This window comes from Balearica regulorum, chromosome 3 (genome assembly GCF_011004875.1).
Source record: "Balearica regulorum gibbericeps isolate bBalReg1 chromosome 3, bBalReg1.pri, whole genome shotgun sequence".
In the NCBI taxonomy this organism is placed as follows: domain Eukaryota; kingdom Metazoa; phylum Chordata; class Aves; order Gruiformes; family Gruidae; genus Balearica; species Balearica regulorum.
The window spans coordinates 87,612,892-87,632,251 of NC_046186.1; the positions used below are offsets into that span (position 1 = coordinate 87,612,892).

Genomic DNA, 19,360 nt, shown 5'->3' on the forward strand with positions numbered 1-19,360 from the left:
TTACCTTTATGAAAACAGAAAGAGAGGAGAATGAGGCCTGTTTACATGTGGTTCCTTGACCATCTTACACTGGCATAATTTACCTGAGTTTTTTTGGTTTGGTGTGGGGTTTTTTGTTATGTTTTTTTTCAAATGTGACCAGGAGACTTCCATTCAAACAACGTCCGCTCATACAAATCTGTATTTGTCTCATTCTGGCTCAGTCTGTTTATTCTGACCTCCTAGATTTCATGTTAGCATGATCAGTTAATTGTCTCATGATATCTAAGAAAGATCCTTTGAAATGCTTAACAGACTGTTTCTGCATTCTCTGGGCACTATAGAAAGGTTTCTAGCTTTACATTGATCATGCAAAAGTAGGTATGTGTGTAAGCGTTTGAGATGTCATAGATTTTCTTGTGCCGTAGTATTTTGTGGCTGGCTACAGCAAAAATGCATGCCTGCCACTGTTATTTACAACTGTAACAGTGAGAAATTACAAACCCCACTCTTCATTAACCTCCAATAAGGCTGTTCCTGCAGCCAGTGATTGCCATTACATTGATGGAATGCTAATACAGCTCAATAGCCCCGGCTGGCCCGTCTTGCTGTCACTGCACCGCAGCTCCTGCCTCCCACCACTACCCAGCTCACGTCCAGCAGAAGCTGCTCGGATGATTGATGAGAAAAGCAGCTCATAAAGGCAAGCACAGTGCCCAAAGCAACAGCTGTCTAGCCCTGTCCCCACAGTAATTAGATAAATGAACCCCAAACGAAATCTTACAGGCGAGAGTAGAAGGAAGTGATAATATCCCCAGTGCCAATCTACGATTGCTTGTGTTGCCTCATTCCAGCCTCTGTTTGTAGTTATTTGTGTTTGATACAGCTTTGACACAGCTTACCTCTCCCACCTTCCATGCTCATTCCACTGCCAGTCTTCCAGACAGACCCCTGCGGGCACAGGAGACATGGGAGTGTCACTGGCTGGGGCTGGACTCTTGGTTTCTTTTTTTTTTTTTTCCCCCTGTGGCACCAGCTCTACTTCGCAGAGCCTGCTGAACCTTTGTCCTTCTCCGCAGAGTAAGAACATAACAAAAGGTCCATGTTAGGGCACAAATGAGTTTAGCTGGGGGAAAAAAATCCTGCAATTAGCACATTCCCTCTTCAAGAAATAGTTGATGTGTGTATAGGGATGCACTAGATAAAAAAGGAGAAGGCAAAGGAACATGGTTCAGGCAGCTGAAATTGTAATAGAGCTGATTAAAAGGTCTGTGCTTATTTTTACAGTACAGAAGCATAGCGATATTACAGCAATTCCCCTATATTTTCCCTTCATGCTACTGAATGGTACCTGTGAAGGAACTCTTTAGTACCAATAATTATGATTTAGAGATAAATTGATGAAAAACATATATATATTATTTTTTTATATATATATAGAAAATTTATATGCATTTTTAAAAATACTGTATATCATTTAAACACACACACATATATGCATAAAATAAATACATATACAAAAATAAAAAGAAACCCTGTTAAGGAAACCTAAACAGTACAGCTCTGATTCTGCTTTCATTTGTGGCGTTCCCCATTGCGAGTAATGTGAAATTCAATGACTGTGTAAAACTCATTCAAGAACAGAACAAATCTTTGTAGGCAGGAACTGAAATCCAGATAAGTAAATGGGGGTCCTGTTGGACTGAACAGTTGTCAAATGCAATCCTGTGACCTCACAGGAGAAAACACATTAAAAAATGCTTCCAGCATGAGCAGAATTAAGAGGTGAAGTTATATCCTAGAAGAGGTACAGTAATTATGCAGAGCAAGTGACTTTTTCTTTTATTCTCTCTCTCCACTCTTAAGCTAGAGTAATGTTTTCTGAGTTCAATCAGATTTGTATGAGTGTAAAATTAGATCAAAATTAGGGCCAGGTTGTTTGTTTTACCAACAGTGCATGTCTCAGGAGAGCGCGTTCGTGTTTCCCTGTAGAAACAGAGGTGCGTCTAAGGCTAGGCGCTGCCAAGACCCGATCACTGGGATTCAAATAAGAATTTCTGGCAGACTGAGCGGTCCCATTAATCACAAGTGGTATCTCTTAAACCCTTCAATTACGAGAGATTAGTGGGAAACTGTAGCATTGGACTAAAGGAGTAATGACACACAGGAAGTGAAGCAGAAAACCTCCTTTCTTCTTTTTAAGGAGAAGTTCAATTTACAGTTTATTTAAATATAAATTGCAAGTATAAAGTATTAGAGTTTTTCACTGTTCAGTTAGTTTCAAATTAACCATACTGTATTTCTGCCTTCCCCAGAGCAGCACTGTGATCTCCAACCTGTCTGTTCCTTAAATTGAACTGAAGTCTTTTAAGTCCATTAAGTTCCTGCGCTATCCCCGTAGCTGGCTGAGTTATGTTCGCCCATCCTCATGCTGCATCCCCCGTGGCATGCATTGCTGGGGCCAGCACGGACTCTGAGCCTCCCCCGCCACCCCTAGCCTTAAATCGCATGACTGACTGTGAAACGGCAGAGCAGGAGGCCGTGTTCTCCCATCGTTTCTACTGCTGTAGCTTAGTTGATTTACTCTTGTCATAACCGCTGTTTGGAAATGCTTTGCGTGAATCCTTGGGTTTAGGTTACATGCATAATGATGTTTAATAATGGAGTGCCTACCTAATGGCAACAATGGTAATGACTGAATGTAGCTGTATGCCTTGCCGTGAAGTAAGCGGCAACTCAGCCCATTTTACAGGTGGGGAGTGTGAAACACAGAGATTGTATCACTCTAGTTCACAACCGTACTGCATCTGAGGCACAGCTGTTAGGAGAGGTCCTAGCTCCCCAATCTCAGCCTGATTCCCAGACCACAAGCCTGCCTGTCTCCTCAGGAGATATATCTAGCTCAGATGTTTTAAAATCTGGTTTGGTCTGCCTAGGTTATCGTGTCACAAGTTACATATGCAGTTCTGAATCCCAATATGTGTTTCTCAGGGCTGAAGTTTGCCTGTAACTTGGCTCCTGCTTGTTGGGTTTTCCCATAGTCACAGGTTGCTGGCTGCCTTTGTCCTCAGTAGAAATCAGCTCTGCTTAGGGTTGGGTTTAGAAGAATGCCTTTGGCAAAACATTGGAAGTGGCTTTTTCCTGTTAGAGGTTAGGTTTCATAGAAAGCTCAGCTGAGCAGTTGAGAAGACAACCCATTCACACCTAAGCTGTATTTTTTCTCTTTCTCTCAACTAATGGTGTAAAACTGAAATCATGTGCACAGATTTGTGACCATTTCACCATCTAATGGCAACTTGTTTTCCCAGGTGAAAATATGCGGAGTCAAATTACCACTTTGACTCACAGACATGTAGAGAAGACATCACAAAAATACTGAATAGTCCCAATTAATCTCTGGCCTCATTCTGTTGTCTTCAAAGGGACTGTGTAAAAAATGAATTTGCCCAGATTTTACCTCTCAAAGCAGCTGATTTATTTCCATGTGGGATGAGTTTAGGCTGGCATGAAACGAGATCTACATACAAAAAGCACCCGTCTCAGTGAGACCAACAGAAACTGCAGCCTTGTCTAACTTTTAGGGCTACAACCTCCTCCCGGGGTGCATCTGCCATTCCAACAGCAGACGTGCTCCCACGCTGTGCTGAGGTGACCCTTTGTGGTCATTTGCATGCCAACTGTGGGTGGGTTTGACACAAGTGGCGCACAGTTAAGGAGCATTTAGGTAAAAGTTCTGACTGGGTAGTGTGAAAGTCAGTCTGCTGTAGGACAAAGTGCATGCAGGTGTGAGTAGAGGCAAGAGCTGGCAGAGAGGTGATGTTTGCCCTGTAAAGTTCAGGAACTCATGTGTCTGCAGGTGGTGAATTTATGGGAAGAATCAAAGCCAGACCAATTGTCATCAGTTTTACTTACATCTAAATTGCTTACCAACTAAAGGCAAGGATGCAGTATAAGCTCATTAATCCATGAAGATGTATTTTTGTCTTAGGAATAACATCTTGTTATGTAGCCATTTAATGAGTTGTGAGCTAATACATTTTAACAAATCTTTTATCACTTATTACATTCTGCTCCCTTGATGATAATTTCAAAATCTGACCATTATAACAAGGCTCTTTTCACAACTCTTTGATGATGACACTTAGAACTGAGCACTTCATCTTTTTGCATTTGGATTAGAATCAGAAAGGTGTAAATTACAGATCTGGCTTTTATGGGCTTTTATTGATCAGACTGCTTCGTAGAAACTGCAGCAGTTCTGATAGTTTAGCAGTCTAGATTACCTTTTTGCTTTCTTAATTGGGCCACTGGAGTATAGTTAATTTTCAATTTATATTGAGAGTTAAACAAGGTGATGTAATACCTCATCATTGTACTTAAGTAACATCGACACTAAAACACCATGATGTACCTTGTAATTCTAAATGCACAAGTTGCACTTGTTGAAGTAGATAGGGTATGTTCTGGCTTTATTCACTGTGTATTTTAGGCCAAATTCTGCCTATAATAATTGCTGTCTCTTCACTGACTTCCACTGAGATACTAGCTACAGCAAGCAGGTGTGATTTGGTTGAGTGTGACTGAAAAGTTGATTCAACATACCAGTCTGGAGCATCCAACAGACTAATCATATGTGGTCATCTTTTTGTGTGTTTGCTGACAGGTCAAAGTCATGGTGCGCATTTCTTCCACGCTTGCCAGAGACACGTCTGAGTCCAGCTCTTTCTTAAAAGTTGACCCCCGTAAGAAGCAAATCACGCTGTATGACCCGTTGGCCTGTGGAGGTCAGAATGTTTTCCAGAAAAGGGGCAACCAGGTTCCACCCAAGATGTTTGCTTTTGATGCAGTTTTCCCCCAAGATGCATCACAGGTAGGCAACGTTTGATCAGAATAGTTATCTAAACAATAGCATGCACCAGGGCCAAGTTGATTTCTGCTGCAACAGTAGTACTTTCAGTGGAGTTAGACCAGGACTGAATTTGGTCCATGAATGTCATCAATAATGAAATCACTTTATTAAATTGTATCTCAATAATTGTGTGCTTTCTTCGTTCTTTACTGTAAATAATTGCTTCTAAAATTTGTCAAACAATAAATGTGCTAAATGGTGCCTAGTAGGCAAATCCTCAATATCAACAAGTTATTGTATATTGTATATTATAAAACCTTATTATTTAGCATGTACAGCGATATGATCAGAACTGCAGTTCTCTAATGCAGTCCTCTATTCTTTAAGAAGACAGGGATTATTTATACAGTGTTCTATTGTACAGTTTACAATAAGAGGATGAGGATTTTAGTCCACAAATCTTTATTCATATGGATATATTCAGATTTCTTATTTTTATTAGACTTCTCTGGTTTGATGAACTATGTTACGCAAATGACATGAGGAGGACAGTAGAAGAGTAAAGTAACATTGCAAATTATAATTAGGAAACAGTACTGTAAAGCTGTTTCTGTACTCATAAACTAAACAGACCTAGGGCCCAGGGCCAGCTAAAGCACTGTTGTATGATCGTATCATTAGGTCAATCCCTGACCCAGTTCTGATCCAGGCAGCTAGCACCTCCCAGACTAATTCCTGGATGCTGTACAAGGACTGGCCTGGGAACAGTCCCTTTTTTGGCTCATTTTATTTACTATTATAGAGATAGTCTAGAAATACCCATGAACTAGGTGAATTTACATGATTCTATGACTAAATGCAAAGTGCTTCACATAAAAGCCTAAACTGTGAATTCTGATTTAGTTTCACCCACTATTGATAGGCAGCTGCTGCAGAAGCACTGTAGACCATTCTGCCTTCTTGAACCTTAAATCTAAGAATGCCCAGGGTAAAATTGTGTATTGTACTTCTTAAAGTACTGCTACAATCTTCAGGATGGAGCCTGCTGCTGCTAAAAGCTAAGACTCATAATAATACGGAGAAAAATTAAGAAATGTCATCTAGCTAATACCAAAGAGGCTGTTTGTTCCCCCTACATTCCTTACCCACCTGCTAGTGGAATTTAACTCAGTCCATAATTGGGCAAATAATAGGCCCTGTAAAAATTCCTCCGTATTTGATTGGTTTTTAATCAAAAAATATTTTTAAAGTTCCCTAAATAGGCAGATCTAACAAACCAACCACATCCTCTTACAGTATGTGTATTTTGTTTAACCCCACAAAGGATGTTGATGCTTCAGCCAGTGAAACTTACTTGACACAGAGCAAAAGTCCTGCTTCATGTGCTTGCACAAGTAATGTCATTCCTATCAACAGCATAGGTGATATGAATGAGAGAAGCAAGATTAGACTTTTTGATACCTCAACGTGCTATCTGGAGCACTGATGACATTACAACTATTTTCCAGTCAAAACACTCTATTGATTTTCCTTATTGTTGTTAATGTGGTTTTTTTGTTTGTTTGTTTTGTTTTTTTAATACCTGTGACAGGCTGAAGTATGTGCTGGGACTGTGGCTGAGGTGATCCAGTCTGTGGTCAATGGGGCAGATGGCTGCGTGTTCTGCTTTGGCCATGCCAAGCTTGGTTGGTATTGTTAAATTTCTCTATTCAAGCAGCAAAGTGAATATTTTTAACTCATGATTTCTAAGGCATTATATTAGGGAAAACAAACTTTCATTTGTCTGTGCCTAGTAATTGTATTTGAAAATGGTACACTGTGCATGACCTTGTACTACACCTTCACTTCTCGCTTACACACCTATTCACTTTGCGTATTGTCCAAATGTTGGACAGCTTGCTCTTTGAAAAAAGTTATCTTTGAGTTGTTGCTTCATTTCATCTCCTGAGCACTGTAACCATGTTTAGCACTGTCTTCAATTGCTAATGAACTGTTCCAACAGTGATCTACAGTTTTACAAATGTGTTTGGTATTGGAGACTGTTTGCCAAAATACCACCTTTATCAAGCTGTGTAAAGGCTGTGAATATACGCTCAAATACTTGGTGTTTGTGCTGGCACTATTCAAGTGCTGTGACTGGGCACTCGATTTATATTCTATTCCCTGATTAGACAATTCACTCATTACTAACGTCTTCCTGTTCTGTCTCCAACAAATGGTATTCTAATAGTTAACTGAATGTTACCAATGGATCAAAACTCGCTCTTTGCAAACATATCAACAGCATTTCAGGTATTCGTGGAAAGACAAGGAAAAGGAGAATCATCATCATTAACACACTATTCTTTTGAAATAACTGGATTTCAAGAGTAATCGTATATTTTGTTCATGCTTATCTAATAGTATTTTGAAAATACTGTCTCTTTAAGGAAGAGGGTTGTATTGTAGGTGTGCAATGATCTCCATTCTTTACTGCCTTAAAGAAACACAGACGTACACATAAAACTTTAAAGGATAATTCAGTTTTTCATGTGATAAAGAAGATCAGGCTGTATCAGGCCATGATTATCCCAAATTATAGGCAACAAAAACTGGAGAGTACTGAATGCTGCAATGCCACCAGCTCTGGTACAATGAATGGAGTAGGACGTCTGGTCCAACTAAGCACAAGGCCCCTCTGGGCCAGGCATCACTAGCACTGGGATGAGCACTTGGCTATTTAACCCCCTACGGCCTGCCAAACACGAGATGGCAAATGATATGGAGAAGAAAGGCACCAGATAACGGTGTGTCACAAGTGCTACGTGTCCTTCAGAGAGGTGGTCAGCTTGGGCTTTGCTGGAGCACGAGTTGAGTCTCTGCAGTTGCCAGCACCTCCACCATTCCACCAACCGTGGGCACACCCAGACCTTGCCACAGACACGCACATAGAAATATTTTCTTCACTGATCTTCTTCCACATAGATTCAACATAAGAAATGAAACAAGGGAAAGAAGCCACAAGTACTTGCCTGAAAGTATGTATACCTTTTTCATTTGGTTTATAAATTTAGCTTTAGAAAACTTGTCTAAGAGCATTAAATGTAGTGACACCTAAACCAGTATAAGGTAGTATCTGTGTCTGTTCTTAATCAGCAATTTTTTACAGCAGAGACAAGCCAGAGCTATAATTGCAGAGTCAAATAATAGCAAACCAGGGGAAGGTTTTGACCTAGATAAAATACTTCTTTTTGTGGACCCACTTATGCACCAAATGACCACATGCACCTGCTTTTTTGTGGTTTTTGGTTTTGGGTTTGTTTTTGGTTTTTTTTTTTTTTTTTCTGTATGAAGTTACATCTTTATGATCCTGGGGCCAGGTTTATGTCAATCCCAACCCCAGCGTATGAAGCATAATATAGAGCTTTGAAGTAAAATGGTATTCAAAGAATACTGCATTCACAGTATCTGAAGCAGGGATTTTTAGAGACCCATGGCACTCCTGCTCTGCTTATTTCACTCCACTTCACCCACATCAGAGGCTACAGTGTTGTGTGGTAGGGACCTGCAGCACCCTGCCTGGGGAATGGGGGATGTCCGGGGAATGCATGAGGTAATGATTTTTGAAAGCAGCTCAAGATTTCATCTGTTGGTTTTAAATGCTCTCCATTTTCCATGTACTATTTGTCTGCCTGCCTCTCTTTCTCCCATTCTGACTGTCCTTATTGTAGAGAAGAAGTGGTTTTCATGAGGCTGTGCAGGATAATCTCTCTTGGCAGAAGGCTGTGACGGTCTTGGGAGTGATGTTATCTTTTTTCCATTCCCCCTATTCCTGACAGGGAAGTCATACACCATGATCGGGAAGGATGATTCCATGCAAAACCTTGGCATAATCCCTTGTGCCATCTCCTGGCTCTTCAAGTTGATTAATGAACGCAAAGAGAAGACAGGAGCCCGCTTCTCGGTCCGAATTTCTGCAGTGGAGGTGTGGGGGAAAGAAGAAAACCTGAGAGACCTGTTGTCAGAAGTAGCTACAGGCAGCCTGCAAGATGGCCAGTCCCCAGGTGTCTACCTTTGCGAGGACCCCATTTGTGGCATGCAGGTGAATCCAAGGTTCATTTTACCGAAACAAGCAATGTGATTCTTTTTTTTTTTTTTTTTTTTTTTTTTTTAGCTATTGAGATGGTTCAAATTCAAGAACTACCCAGAGCATAAAGCTTATAGACTTGAAAGTGTTTACTTTAAAACATGCAAGAACTTTATGACCTGCAGCTGCAGGGCCATCTGCTCTCCTGGCCTAAATATTTGTACCTCTGGTTTAACTGATGTTGAGCAGGGGCTTGTGTTTGCAATAAAATGTGAAAACATTCAGTGCAAACAAAAATTCACCTCCTCCTTAAAAAAAAAATAAAAAGAAAGTGTGATCTCTCTTTTGTAAAACAACAAGCTAAAATATTTACAGTACTGCACAAATAGCTGGAGGCCATTAATATGGTTGTTTATCTCTTTGTAAACTACATTATTTATAGCACTTGCATTAGCAATGTTGTAGGAAGCATTAATTGCTACTTATTAATCGCTGCCAAGAAATAAATTCCTGAGCTGGGCAAGCCAAGAATAACTTGAACTCTTCTCAGGTTTGCAGGTTTAGCAGGAATGAGTAACTGGCTCATGTATTTCCTGGGTAACCACTAGAAAGTCTCAGCAGACCAATTTATTTTCCCCCTCTTGGTTTGAGGGGAAAAAAGGCCTATTCTTTCATTTTACTGTCTGTGAGGGAGTAAATCTGATTTTTGTACGAGTAGATGAAGAGGGAGCAAACCACCGCAATGGAGCTTGAATACATTCTTTCAATCTTAAAGGCAAAGGGTGCTTGCATCAAGAACCTGCAGAGTGCTGCCTATCCAAGGATGGGGAATGGAGGGAGGAGGGAATAGACCTATAGGATCATGTACCCTAATTCCAGTTCCAGACATCTAGAAATCATGATTCACATCCACAAAAGTCATGAATCGTGAGATTTAAAACAGCAAGTAGTAAATTTTGTGGTTTATCTCTTTATTTGTGGTTTAAGCCTTTTGGACATACTTAGATCACATTTTCCATTCTTTCCCATCATACCCGAGGACAACAAAGTTATGTCTTGGTTTTAAAATAACAATTAGAGTTCTCATTCTCACTTGACTTCTGGCTTTAGTGCTATATGAAATATTTACAGTATCACAAGATCTCACCCCCTGATATCCAGTAATGGGTGCAGTCCAGTAAGTATGAGATGGGAGACTTGAGGCTGCATAGTTCCCATTGGGGTTATAGATGGGCCAGTTAATATCTGAATTAGCGTACATATGCATGTTATAAATGTTGCATAACTGTGTAACAACTAGCTCCTCCTTATAGTTAGATTCTTTGCTACAGTATTTAAGCACAATAGCAATAATAATATATTCCATTATTGTTGCTTATTTTCATATAGATACAGGCAGAACAACATTTTACAAAATGAACTATTTTGGATCAGTGGAGAAAAGGTAGCTCCATGAGATGTCTATGTACCTCTGCAGTGTAAAATACTGAATGAAATTGTGAGAAAAAAAATCCTTTTTGGCATGTTTACAAGACATGGCGACAGTCTGGAGACATGCGTCCTACACCTGAATTCTGAAAATCCTCAGATGAAGGGATGATATCATGTTATAGCCATACAGATATGCAAAATCAGCAGTGTGTATAGCAAATGAATAATCACCATATGTCATACTGTCTGTCATTGGGCCTTTCCAAGTATGCACATTTTCTTGTTGCTTACATTAGTGAGATCAGCCCACAGACTGGCCTGCCTTCTGCTTGCCGTGTTAACTCCTGCCTGTCCTCCTCCCTCTTTCTAGACGGAGCTTAGCCTCCAGCTGTGTCACCCCACACAAGGCCTCAGCTTTATCGCTCCTCGGGCTGATTAATGGTCATGAAGAGAAGACAGGAGCAGTCTTTAGGAGAACTTAACTTTTAGCTGTATTACATTGCAGGGGAACAAACCCTGAGAATGGGAGTTCCTCTCTGGTTTTACGCCAGACAAAACAAGTCTATCCTATGGGCTGTGAGCCAGCTCTGTGTACTGCCAAAACGAATGCCATCAGATTACACTGTCACATGTCCCTTCCACAGACAAACTAATCTTAGGTGACATAAAACATGCATGCATTCCTAACATTATGAGGGGTTAATAATATCTGCCCTCCTATGCTGTCTGTCACTTTGGAGAGATAAGAGCAGGCTGGTGACTGGAACTGAGGTCCAGCAAATGTGAATGTACGTATATTACCTGCCTTGTTCCATTTAATGGATTGCCCTGGCTGGTGAGCAGGTGCATAAGCTTGTGGTATGAAAGGGCAAGAAAATGACTTCTGTGCTGCTCCCCACGTGCGATGGGGCTGAACACAACCTTCACTCCCCTTATTTCCCAGATTTGTCTGTGGACTGCTCCCTTCTAACACTTTCCGAAAGGTAACATGTAGTCCTGCCCCTGCCAGTCGCCATCAGCTGTTGAGTTTGGGATTGATGTGTCTTCCACAATTTTTTTTTTCACTTCTGACCATCAGAAGGACACAGTGATTGCCAGAGCCAGCAATGCATGGGGAAAAAAGGCAGTAAAACCAATGAAAATAGTGAATAAATAATAAACATAAATAGCTTAAAATTCTGGGAAACTGAAGGAACAAATTTATGCATCTGTCCAGCCCATAGGACAGTTTTCAGTCACTGGGGTTTATTTGTAACAACTGCTACCAGAGGTACCCCAAGTAAGAACCCTCAAAAGCCTGCATTCAATCGTGGGGCTGCTGGAGGATGTGGTATTGTCATTGCCAGTGTGAGGAGGGTCTCATTCCATCGGGCACCTCCTCCTTTTTGGTCCCATCAGAAGCCAATGTATCTACAGTGTGTGTTGATTGCAGGAAGTTGTCTGGTAGTGTTGACTTGTGTGGGAGTTTCTAGGTCATTTCTCCCTTGTGTTGACCCACAGCTTCAGAATCAGAGCGAGCTCCGTGCCCCTACGGCAGAGAAGGCTGCCTTCTTCCTCGACGCCGCCATCGCCTCGCGTCGCAGCAGCCAGCGGGACTGCGACGAGGAGGATCACCGCAACTCCCACATGCTCTTCACTCTGCACATCTACCAGTACCGCATGGAGAAGAGCGGCAAAGGCGGAAGTAAGCTGCCCTCTCACTCCCTTCGGTTTCCTCCAGGCCTGCCTGGAGACTGGCTTTAAACGGGCCTTTAAACAATATTCTTCAGTTCTCCATTCAGAATGGGGTGAGACCATTCATACCAGCAGACTGGTAAAGACCCACCAAATGCCATTAAAGGCCACTGAGGAATATTACCATTAATTATCAATTTAGTTGTCATTGTGGAGATATCAACAGTTAATCCTCAGCACTGTGTGGGCCTCTCTAGCTAAAAAAACCCAGTGCTTTTCAGATTGGCTTTTAGTATTATCTTTACTGATAGTGTTGAGGTCATGGATTAAAACATTGTGGCAACGGGCATTCCCTGCTACCCTTAGGTTTGCTGCTCCCCTTTGGCACCCAGACAGTGCGGTGTGTGTGGAAGCTGGTGTTGGCAATGTACAAACTGTAGCTTTTCCTGGAGATGCATGACATTTTAGTTACTGGCCCAACTACATGCACAAAGCGCTCTCATGGTCACGTTTAAAGGCTCGGAGCTTTTCAGATTGGCTTGCTCCCTTTCTTTGCCATAGATGCTTTCACTGGCTTGTGTCTTTACTTCCATCTCCCACTTTTAAGTGAGGAAAAGATGCTTCCATGTCTACTTATATGTTTCTGTAATGTTCAAAGGTTTCATTTGACTCGCACAATTTGTATTTTTTTATTATATTTATCTTCCATTTCAAGTCTCCCAAATTGTTTATAACTAGAGATATACAAAGCGGGTTTTTTTAGTGAGTTCCAGAGATAAAAGATTTGTATAACATAAGAAGCACCCTCACCGAAAAAGAAAACTTTCACATTAAAACCCTTTTTTAGAAAAAGGGTTTTTACAGGGAAAAAATGTTTGAAAGACACCAGAGAGCTCTGCTTCTTCAAATTTGTGGGCTTACGCAATTCTGCCGAAATAGCATATGTTTCAGCTCCTGGCTCTGCATAGGTTATTTGTAATAAGGAATAGATTGCAAGCTATGATGTGCAGTGGGTGAACACCACTGCTGTATTAATGTCTAATGTTTGAATGCAGAAAATTTACATTGACTGCACTTATGGGAGAAAACCAGAAAGTTGCTCTAAATGGAAATGCACTTTGCATGTGTTTAAGTAATAACCCCTGTGGAATTGGCAGGCAGAAATCTCAATTAACTAAAGGTTTATTAATTAACCACCCTGTGGTAGAAAGGAAGACTGAATGCTCAGACTGGTTCATAGCAATAAAGATGGCAGATTTTGAGGGAATTATTATTACAATTATTTAATGCTCCATGCATTTTTACTGCACGCAAGTGTACATACACACAGTCCTTTTCTACTATTTTCAAATGCAATTAATAAAAGGGAAAAAAAAATTTCTGTGGATATAATGACTCATTTTAAAAAAAGGAGACATGATCCTGTTGGATTATAATATGGCATGCTTTGCCCGCTGCCTGTAGTTGTATCTCTGTCTCGTGGCCATACCATCTCCTGTCTTCAAGTTTCCATATCTGAGTGGCCTCACAAGCCAGGCAGGGTCAGATCTCACTGATAATTGAATGAGGGGGGAATTCCAGCTGCTCAGAAAGGGCGCCTAGTGATTATCACTGTCTCCTGCTGTAATGAAGGACTTTTCAGAAAACAACGTGAAGATAGTAGAGATATATAGATTCCAGTAACAGGATTAAAAAAGGATGGGGGCGGGGAAGAAACCCAGCTTCTAAAGGATAAGAGATAAAAGGGCTGGCTAACATATGATTTCGGTAAAAAATGACTGTTAGAATAACGCTTAGGTACTGTACTTACCTCCTTGTTAGATTCATTACCAGGAATGTCATGAAGCAGGCTTAGCACCATTGAAATAAATGGCATTGTGGCAGAACTGGCACAGTCATTTCTCAGCTGTCAGCTGTGAAAAGTCTCAGTGGCCATAGACAAAAACAGGCGTTAGATTGTTCCACTTTTTTTCTCTCTGTAGTTGCCAGGAACGTTAGTGGAGAACTTGCCTAAACCAATAACTTCATTTTCAGATCAAGCAAGTGGATCTGTCATCCTAAAAATGTCCTACTTTGACTTGTAAATTAAATAAGGAGGAAAGATCGATTGATTTCTCTTACTCTGGATTTCCTCAGCCTGTGTAATAGGAATATGTGTGGAAACATTATGATTAAGATTTTGAAGGGTGGTGATTTCTTTCATTTTCTTTTGGTTCCCCAATGTCTGGTAATCTTAGCAACAGAAATATTTATTATATATAATGCAGTAAAGTCACCTGCAGTCATTTTCAGTAGCAACTAAACACATTTCTTTGTTTTTCTAAGTAAATCCTTGGGGGATACTCAAAAAAAGGTAATTTCAGCCTTCTGAGGGTAACTGTCTGAGAGGAGTCAGGGACTCTTAAGTGTTTTAAGGACTCTTAGAGGGGAGGCAAAGGTCCTCCATGAGCATTTCAGAGGAGGTGAAGGTGCAGCTGCCTGGCTTGTTCCCCAGGGAATCCTGACTTTCTGCAACAAGTGCAGGAGCCTGTAGTCTGAGTGAATACTTCCCCATAGAAGTATCTCACTACTTCCCACCACTGCGGGCACAGTGGTGAAACTTCCGTGGCCATGTTCAATGGGTTGTTGTATAATCTGGGGACCGTTACAGTGTTTTGAATGTCCAGCCACCAACATTAGTTTTAATCAGACATTTATCCTTCACTTCTGTTTCGTGATACTCAGCATGACTTAACCAATATCGCAGTATAATTTAATACATGGAAGTCCTGTGCTGCCTAATACCTGATATAGCAGAAGCACTAACGGGACTTAAAAGAAGCAGAAGTTACTGCATTTTAACAATTGTTGTCAAAGATGCTGGCTACATTTTTGGAATATTATTCTCAAATCCCATAGCATAAACTACTTTCACAGAAAAAATCTCTTCTTCTCTCTTCTTCCTTCTTTCTTTTTTCTCTCTGCTTATCTTTATCCATGTTTCTTTTTTTTCTTTTATCATAAAAATCTACTTGTTTTATTGTTGTTAATTAGCTATCATTACAACTGAAACAGAATGGTAGAATTATATATAACATTTCTACAGAAAGGCTTTATGTCATGCAAGATACCAGGTAGTAGTTTTAAGCGGTGAGCCCTGTGTTTTGCAGTGCTTGCAAAATGAAATATCTCCTTATTTTTTCAGTGTAGGTTACACGTTTTAAATTACAGCTAATATATATACCTTTAGTAGCTGTATGTTTTCTATATTTATATACATTTATCATAGTAAACCTTTCTATGAGCAAATCTACAAAATTATATGATCATGTATCACCTTTTTGTTAATATATATATATGTTTTACACGTGTCTTCTTCACATAGCTATGCAAACTTATTTCCTTCTACCTCCTATGACACCTACCTGCCTGTACACCATGGCACGGTACCACAGCTACTGAATGCGGGGTCATTGGAAAAACATGCTTGTGGTTGATAAGACATTTCCAAAGCAATGAAATGTGTCTGGAAACTTCTTTTCTGAGGTCCCCTTCATGTAGTTGCTCCCACAACCATCTTTTCTTGTGAACTGGTTTCCCCCCACTGCTAATACTTATTTTTACCAGCTGTATAAGTTTAGGTGCTGTGTCAAAATGGCTGTGAATTTATTTGCATAGATGTAACCCAGATGTATTTCTACTCCTGTTTAAGTTATGTTTCTGTCCTCAAGTAGTGCTCTTAACTTTTGAGTTAAGATCCTAGAAATAAAACTGCCTTTTCCTACAGATTGCTTCTAACCTCTTGAGAATAGGGAGGAGTGGTCAAAGATCAGATGCAAAAACACCCAGCTAGGAAATTGTCTTGAGATAGTAGAGAATGAGAAGCACTTCTATAAAGTCGACATAGTCCCCATCCTGGGTTCATAAGGAACCATAGGTTTCTAAAGAGCAAATGTCTGTTAATCTCGATGTTTCAACAGTAGCCTCTTTTCACTTTAAATCCAGTGTGTTCATACAGAGTAAACAAGAAAAAAAACCCACATAGGGATCCACTGCCAGTTTTACAGAAACTATTTTCAGAACAGAGCAGCTTGTCCACAATGCATTACCCATGGCATGGCAAACCTTTTTTTTACCCAAATGATAATGTAAAAGTATATAGACTTAAAGCAAAGTTGAACGTCTCACAGACACCACAGGTTCTTCTGAAGATCCAGTATTCAAGGTGGGAGAGATAAGAGAAGCTACCACAGGATCACTGCTCACCAAGCAGTAATTCCCAGCCTGTAGTTTTCTGGACAGAGGATCCGTTATGACAGAGGCAGAAACAGAGCCAACTCAGGTGAATGCTAATAGAGCTGTATTTAAAAAAATAAAAAATAAGCACAGTGGTGACTCCCACAGAGTTAAACCTGCAGGAGTGGGTGAATACTGAAAGCCTCAGCAATTTTTAAGCAAGTCCAAACTGGACAGCGATGCAGAGCCATAGAGGCTGACAGTGAGTTAACAGGACCCCTACAGTTTGTTGCTGCTAACATGAATCAGGAAAGGTTTCTGGATTGTTTCCTCTTTGCAAGTCGTGGCAAGTCTTTTGCTTTCCTGGGAAGTTGCTTTTGGAGGCACATGCTAACTGCTTGCTTTCTTTGTTTATGGCAGTGTCTGGAGGTCGCAGCCGCTTGCACCTTATTGACCTGGGTAGCTGCGTGAAAGTGCTCAGTAAAAACCGGGAGGGAAGCTCTGGCCTCTGTCTCTCATTGTCAGCACTGGGCAACGTCATCCTCGCCCTGGTCAATGGAAGTAAACACATCCCGTACAAGTAAGTGGTATTTGATGTCATACCTAACGAGAGGATGCTTGCAATCAGTTTGCTCGTCTGGGCCTGAGGCAGACTTGGGGTAAGCAGGGAGACACTCTGCTGGGGTCAGTGCAGCCCTCGTGAGGTACGGCAAAACTTGCCCAAGGCTCAAGCGACACCTGAGCTAACCTTACATCTGGTACCTACACTGTATTTGACATTCAGGTTTCAAAGGAAGAAGCCTGCTGAAATAGGACCCAGGTGTCTCAAAGATCTTAAGGCTTAAAGTTCAGCATATTAGGATTTTGTTTTCTAGTACTGTTCAAAGATTTTTTTAACGTTTCAAAGCATCTGAGAGCCAGTTTCCTATTTGCTCCACAGAGACAAATGTTGCTGCCGTAATGCAGCACTATACAGAAAATTATTTTGCTGTCCATTGTGTGGAGTTTAGTTTCTTGAAAATATAAGTCACATTGAGCATGCATGTTTGTCATGAGATTCTTTCTGTGATCCAAGGTTACTTTGCATTTTATTTTTGTATGATTTGAATCTCAGTGTCAGCCTTTCACTTGCAAAAAAAAGAAGTAGGCCCTATTTGTCACACTAGACGAGTGGCCTTTGCTACTGCAGGTAGCTTCTGGGAAATTAGAGGAATTGCTCACCCTGCGGGTATGTTCTATACTCATTTCTCTTCATCGTTGTCTCACCCCATTTGTCATGTGTGCAGGTCTGAAAGCGAGTTTGGATTTATTACCCAACCCAGACAGTCATGCAGCCTTCCTATTGAGAAGTTTCTGATTTTGTGGACAGTATTGCTTTTCCCTAGCCTAAAGCCTAGGGAGTAGCAAGTACTATCACAGGAATGGCTTACTGTAGCATCTTGTAATTGAACTGCTCATGAATGTCGCTATTCATGAAGGACATGTATATGAGATCTTGAGTTAGGAACAACAGAATGACATGACAAATGAACCAAGTCATTCACAGAGCGTATTTCAGTCCACATATTTTACCTTTTTTGTCATGTTAGAGGCTACAAACGTGATTATTTTCTCATGTTAATTCAAGATTGCAAGGTAATGACAATTTTTACTTCTCTGGTTTTGTCTTCATTTTGGAAAATAAAGATGAATTTAATTTGGTTATAATTTTATTTTTCTTCTAACATTTATGTTCCAAAATTATTTGGTGGTCTGAGCTTAAAACATGCTCTCTGGAAATACCGCTGTTCCTGGAATTCACTCAGACTGGAATCCAGTTAAGGGCCAACTAAATTTGTGCATATAAATGTTCATGAAATGTTTTGTGGGTTATGCACCTAGTCATAGTGTGAAAATAGCTTGAATTCACTCTGCACTTCACAAAGCGTAGCTCAAACTGTGCTTATCAAAACTCTGTCTTCCTTCCTGTCATGTTTTATGTATTGATGGGAAGGCAAACTGCAGGAATAGAAAAATGATGTTAACAATGCTCCCTAAGCTAGAACTAAACATACTCTGGCAATGCCTGACTGGGAGAAATATGTTACCAAACATGTCTTCTACCTGCTGCGCTACCAATCTTCTGTGATTCCCAGGTAAAAGCTCTCTTCCAGCCAGCATCTCCTCTTGAGTTTGCTCCTAGAAAAGCAGATAGTATGGAGTATAAATATAGAGAGGTGGTTGGTCATCTGTAAATCAGAGGCAATATCTCTGTTTCTAAGGAGGACTTTTAAAATGTAATTTGAAAACCATATTGGCATATTTTGGAACAAATTTTGTCCACTTCTTGCTGAGAAGAGTGCAGAAAGCATTTCCCCCCCAAAATATGATCTATTCACAAGCAATGGCAGTAAGAGTCTGGGTGGGTGCAAACACTATTTGCACGGTGATCCAGCAGTACAGGTGTGGGCTGCTTCTTGGTGGAGAAGAGAGAAGGAGGGGGAGGGTGTGTGCTGCTTCATGGAAGAGGCTGAGCATCCCATAGACTGATGTCCTACATGTTCAGTAGCACCTCTTGTTTAGAGGAGCAGCTAGCCTAACTAGCTGAGATCATTTCCCTTTCTTTAGGGGTGTTCTCTTTCATTGTTAAGGATAAAACTGAAGTTTGATAACTGCCTTTTTTGAGCGGGACCAAAGGAAAACAACTGAAGTGTTTTCTTTTGTGACAGCACTGCACATTGTGGTCTCAGCAAATTTCCATAGAGCAGCAGACAAAATGGAGCATCTTTTCTTTATCTGAGCAATTAACCAGTCATTAAGTATTTTATGGGAGCCTGTCAGTAGGCACTGTATGGCTTCCTGGGTGCCTGGGAACTCACAATTTCATAAACATCAGGTTTTCTCTTACTGCAGAAATTTAGTTCTCTCAACTCTGAGAGGCTGCAGGCTCTTAAACTCCCTTCAGTGCTGTATCCAGCTTTATCTCCGCAGGTAGTAGTTGTAGGGAAAAGCTTGTTCAGATTCATAGCTGGCATAAGCAGATGCTACTGCATTGCCTTCAGTGGGCTGTGTGTTTATGCCAGGGATGAATTTGCCTCTCTGCCTGCAGTCTCTGTGAAAAACACATGCTGGTGTTCATCACATTTTGCTTTTTTTTCTTCTTATCC

General features: G+C 40.7%; 1 protein-coding gene across 1 annotated transcript in view; it reads left to right on the forward strand.

The window, feature by feature from the left end:
* Positions 1-19,360, forward strand: part of KIF26B (kinesin family member 26B) — a 302,521-nt gene that overhangs the window by 229,099 nt on the left and 54,062 nt on the right. Inside the window, exons 6-10 of the mRNA XM_075748827.1 lie at positions 4,643-4,849; positions 6,420-6,513; positions 8,647-8,909; positions 11,826-12,009; positions 16,635-16,794. Of these exons, the coding sequence (XP_075604942.1) occupies positions 4,643-4,849; positions 6,420-6,513; positions 8,647-8,909; positions 11,826-12,009; positions 16,635-16,794 (908 nt within the window). The remainder of the gene's footprint in view (positions 1-4,642; positions 4,850-6,419; positions 6,514-8,646; positions 8,910-11,825; positions 12,010-16,634; positions 16,795-19,360) is intronic.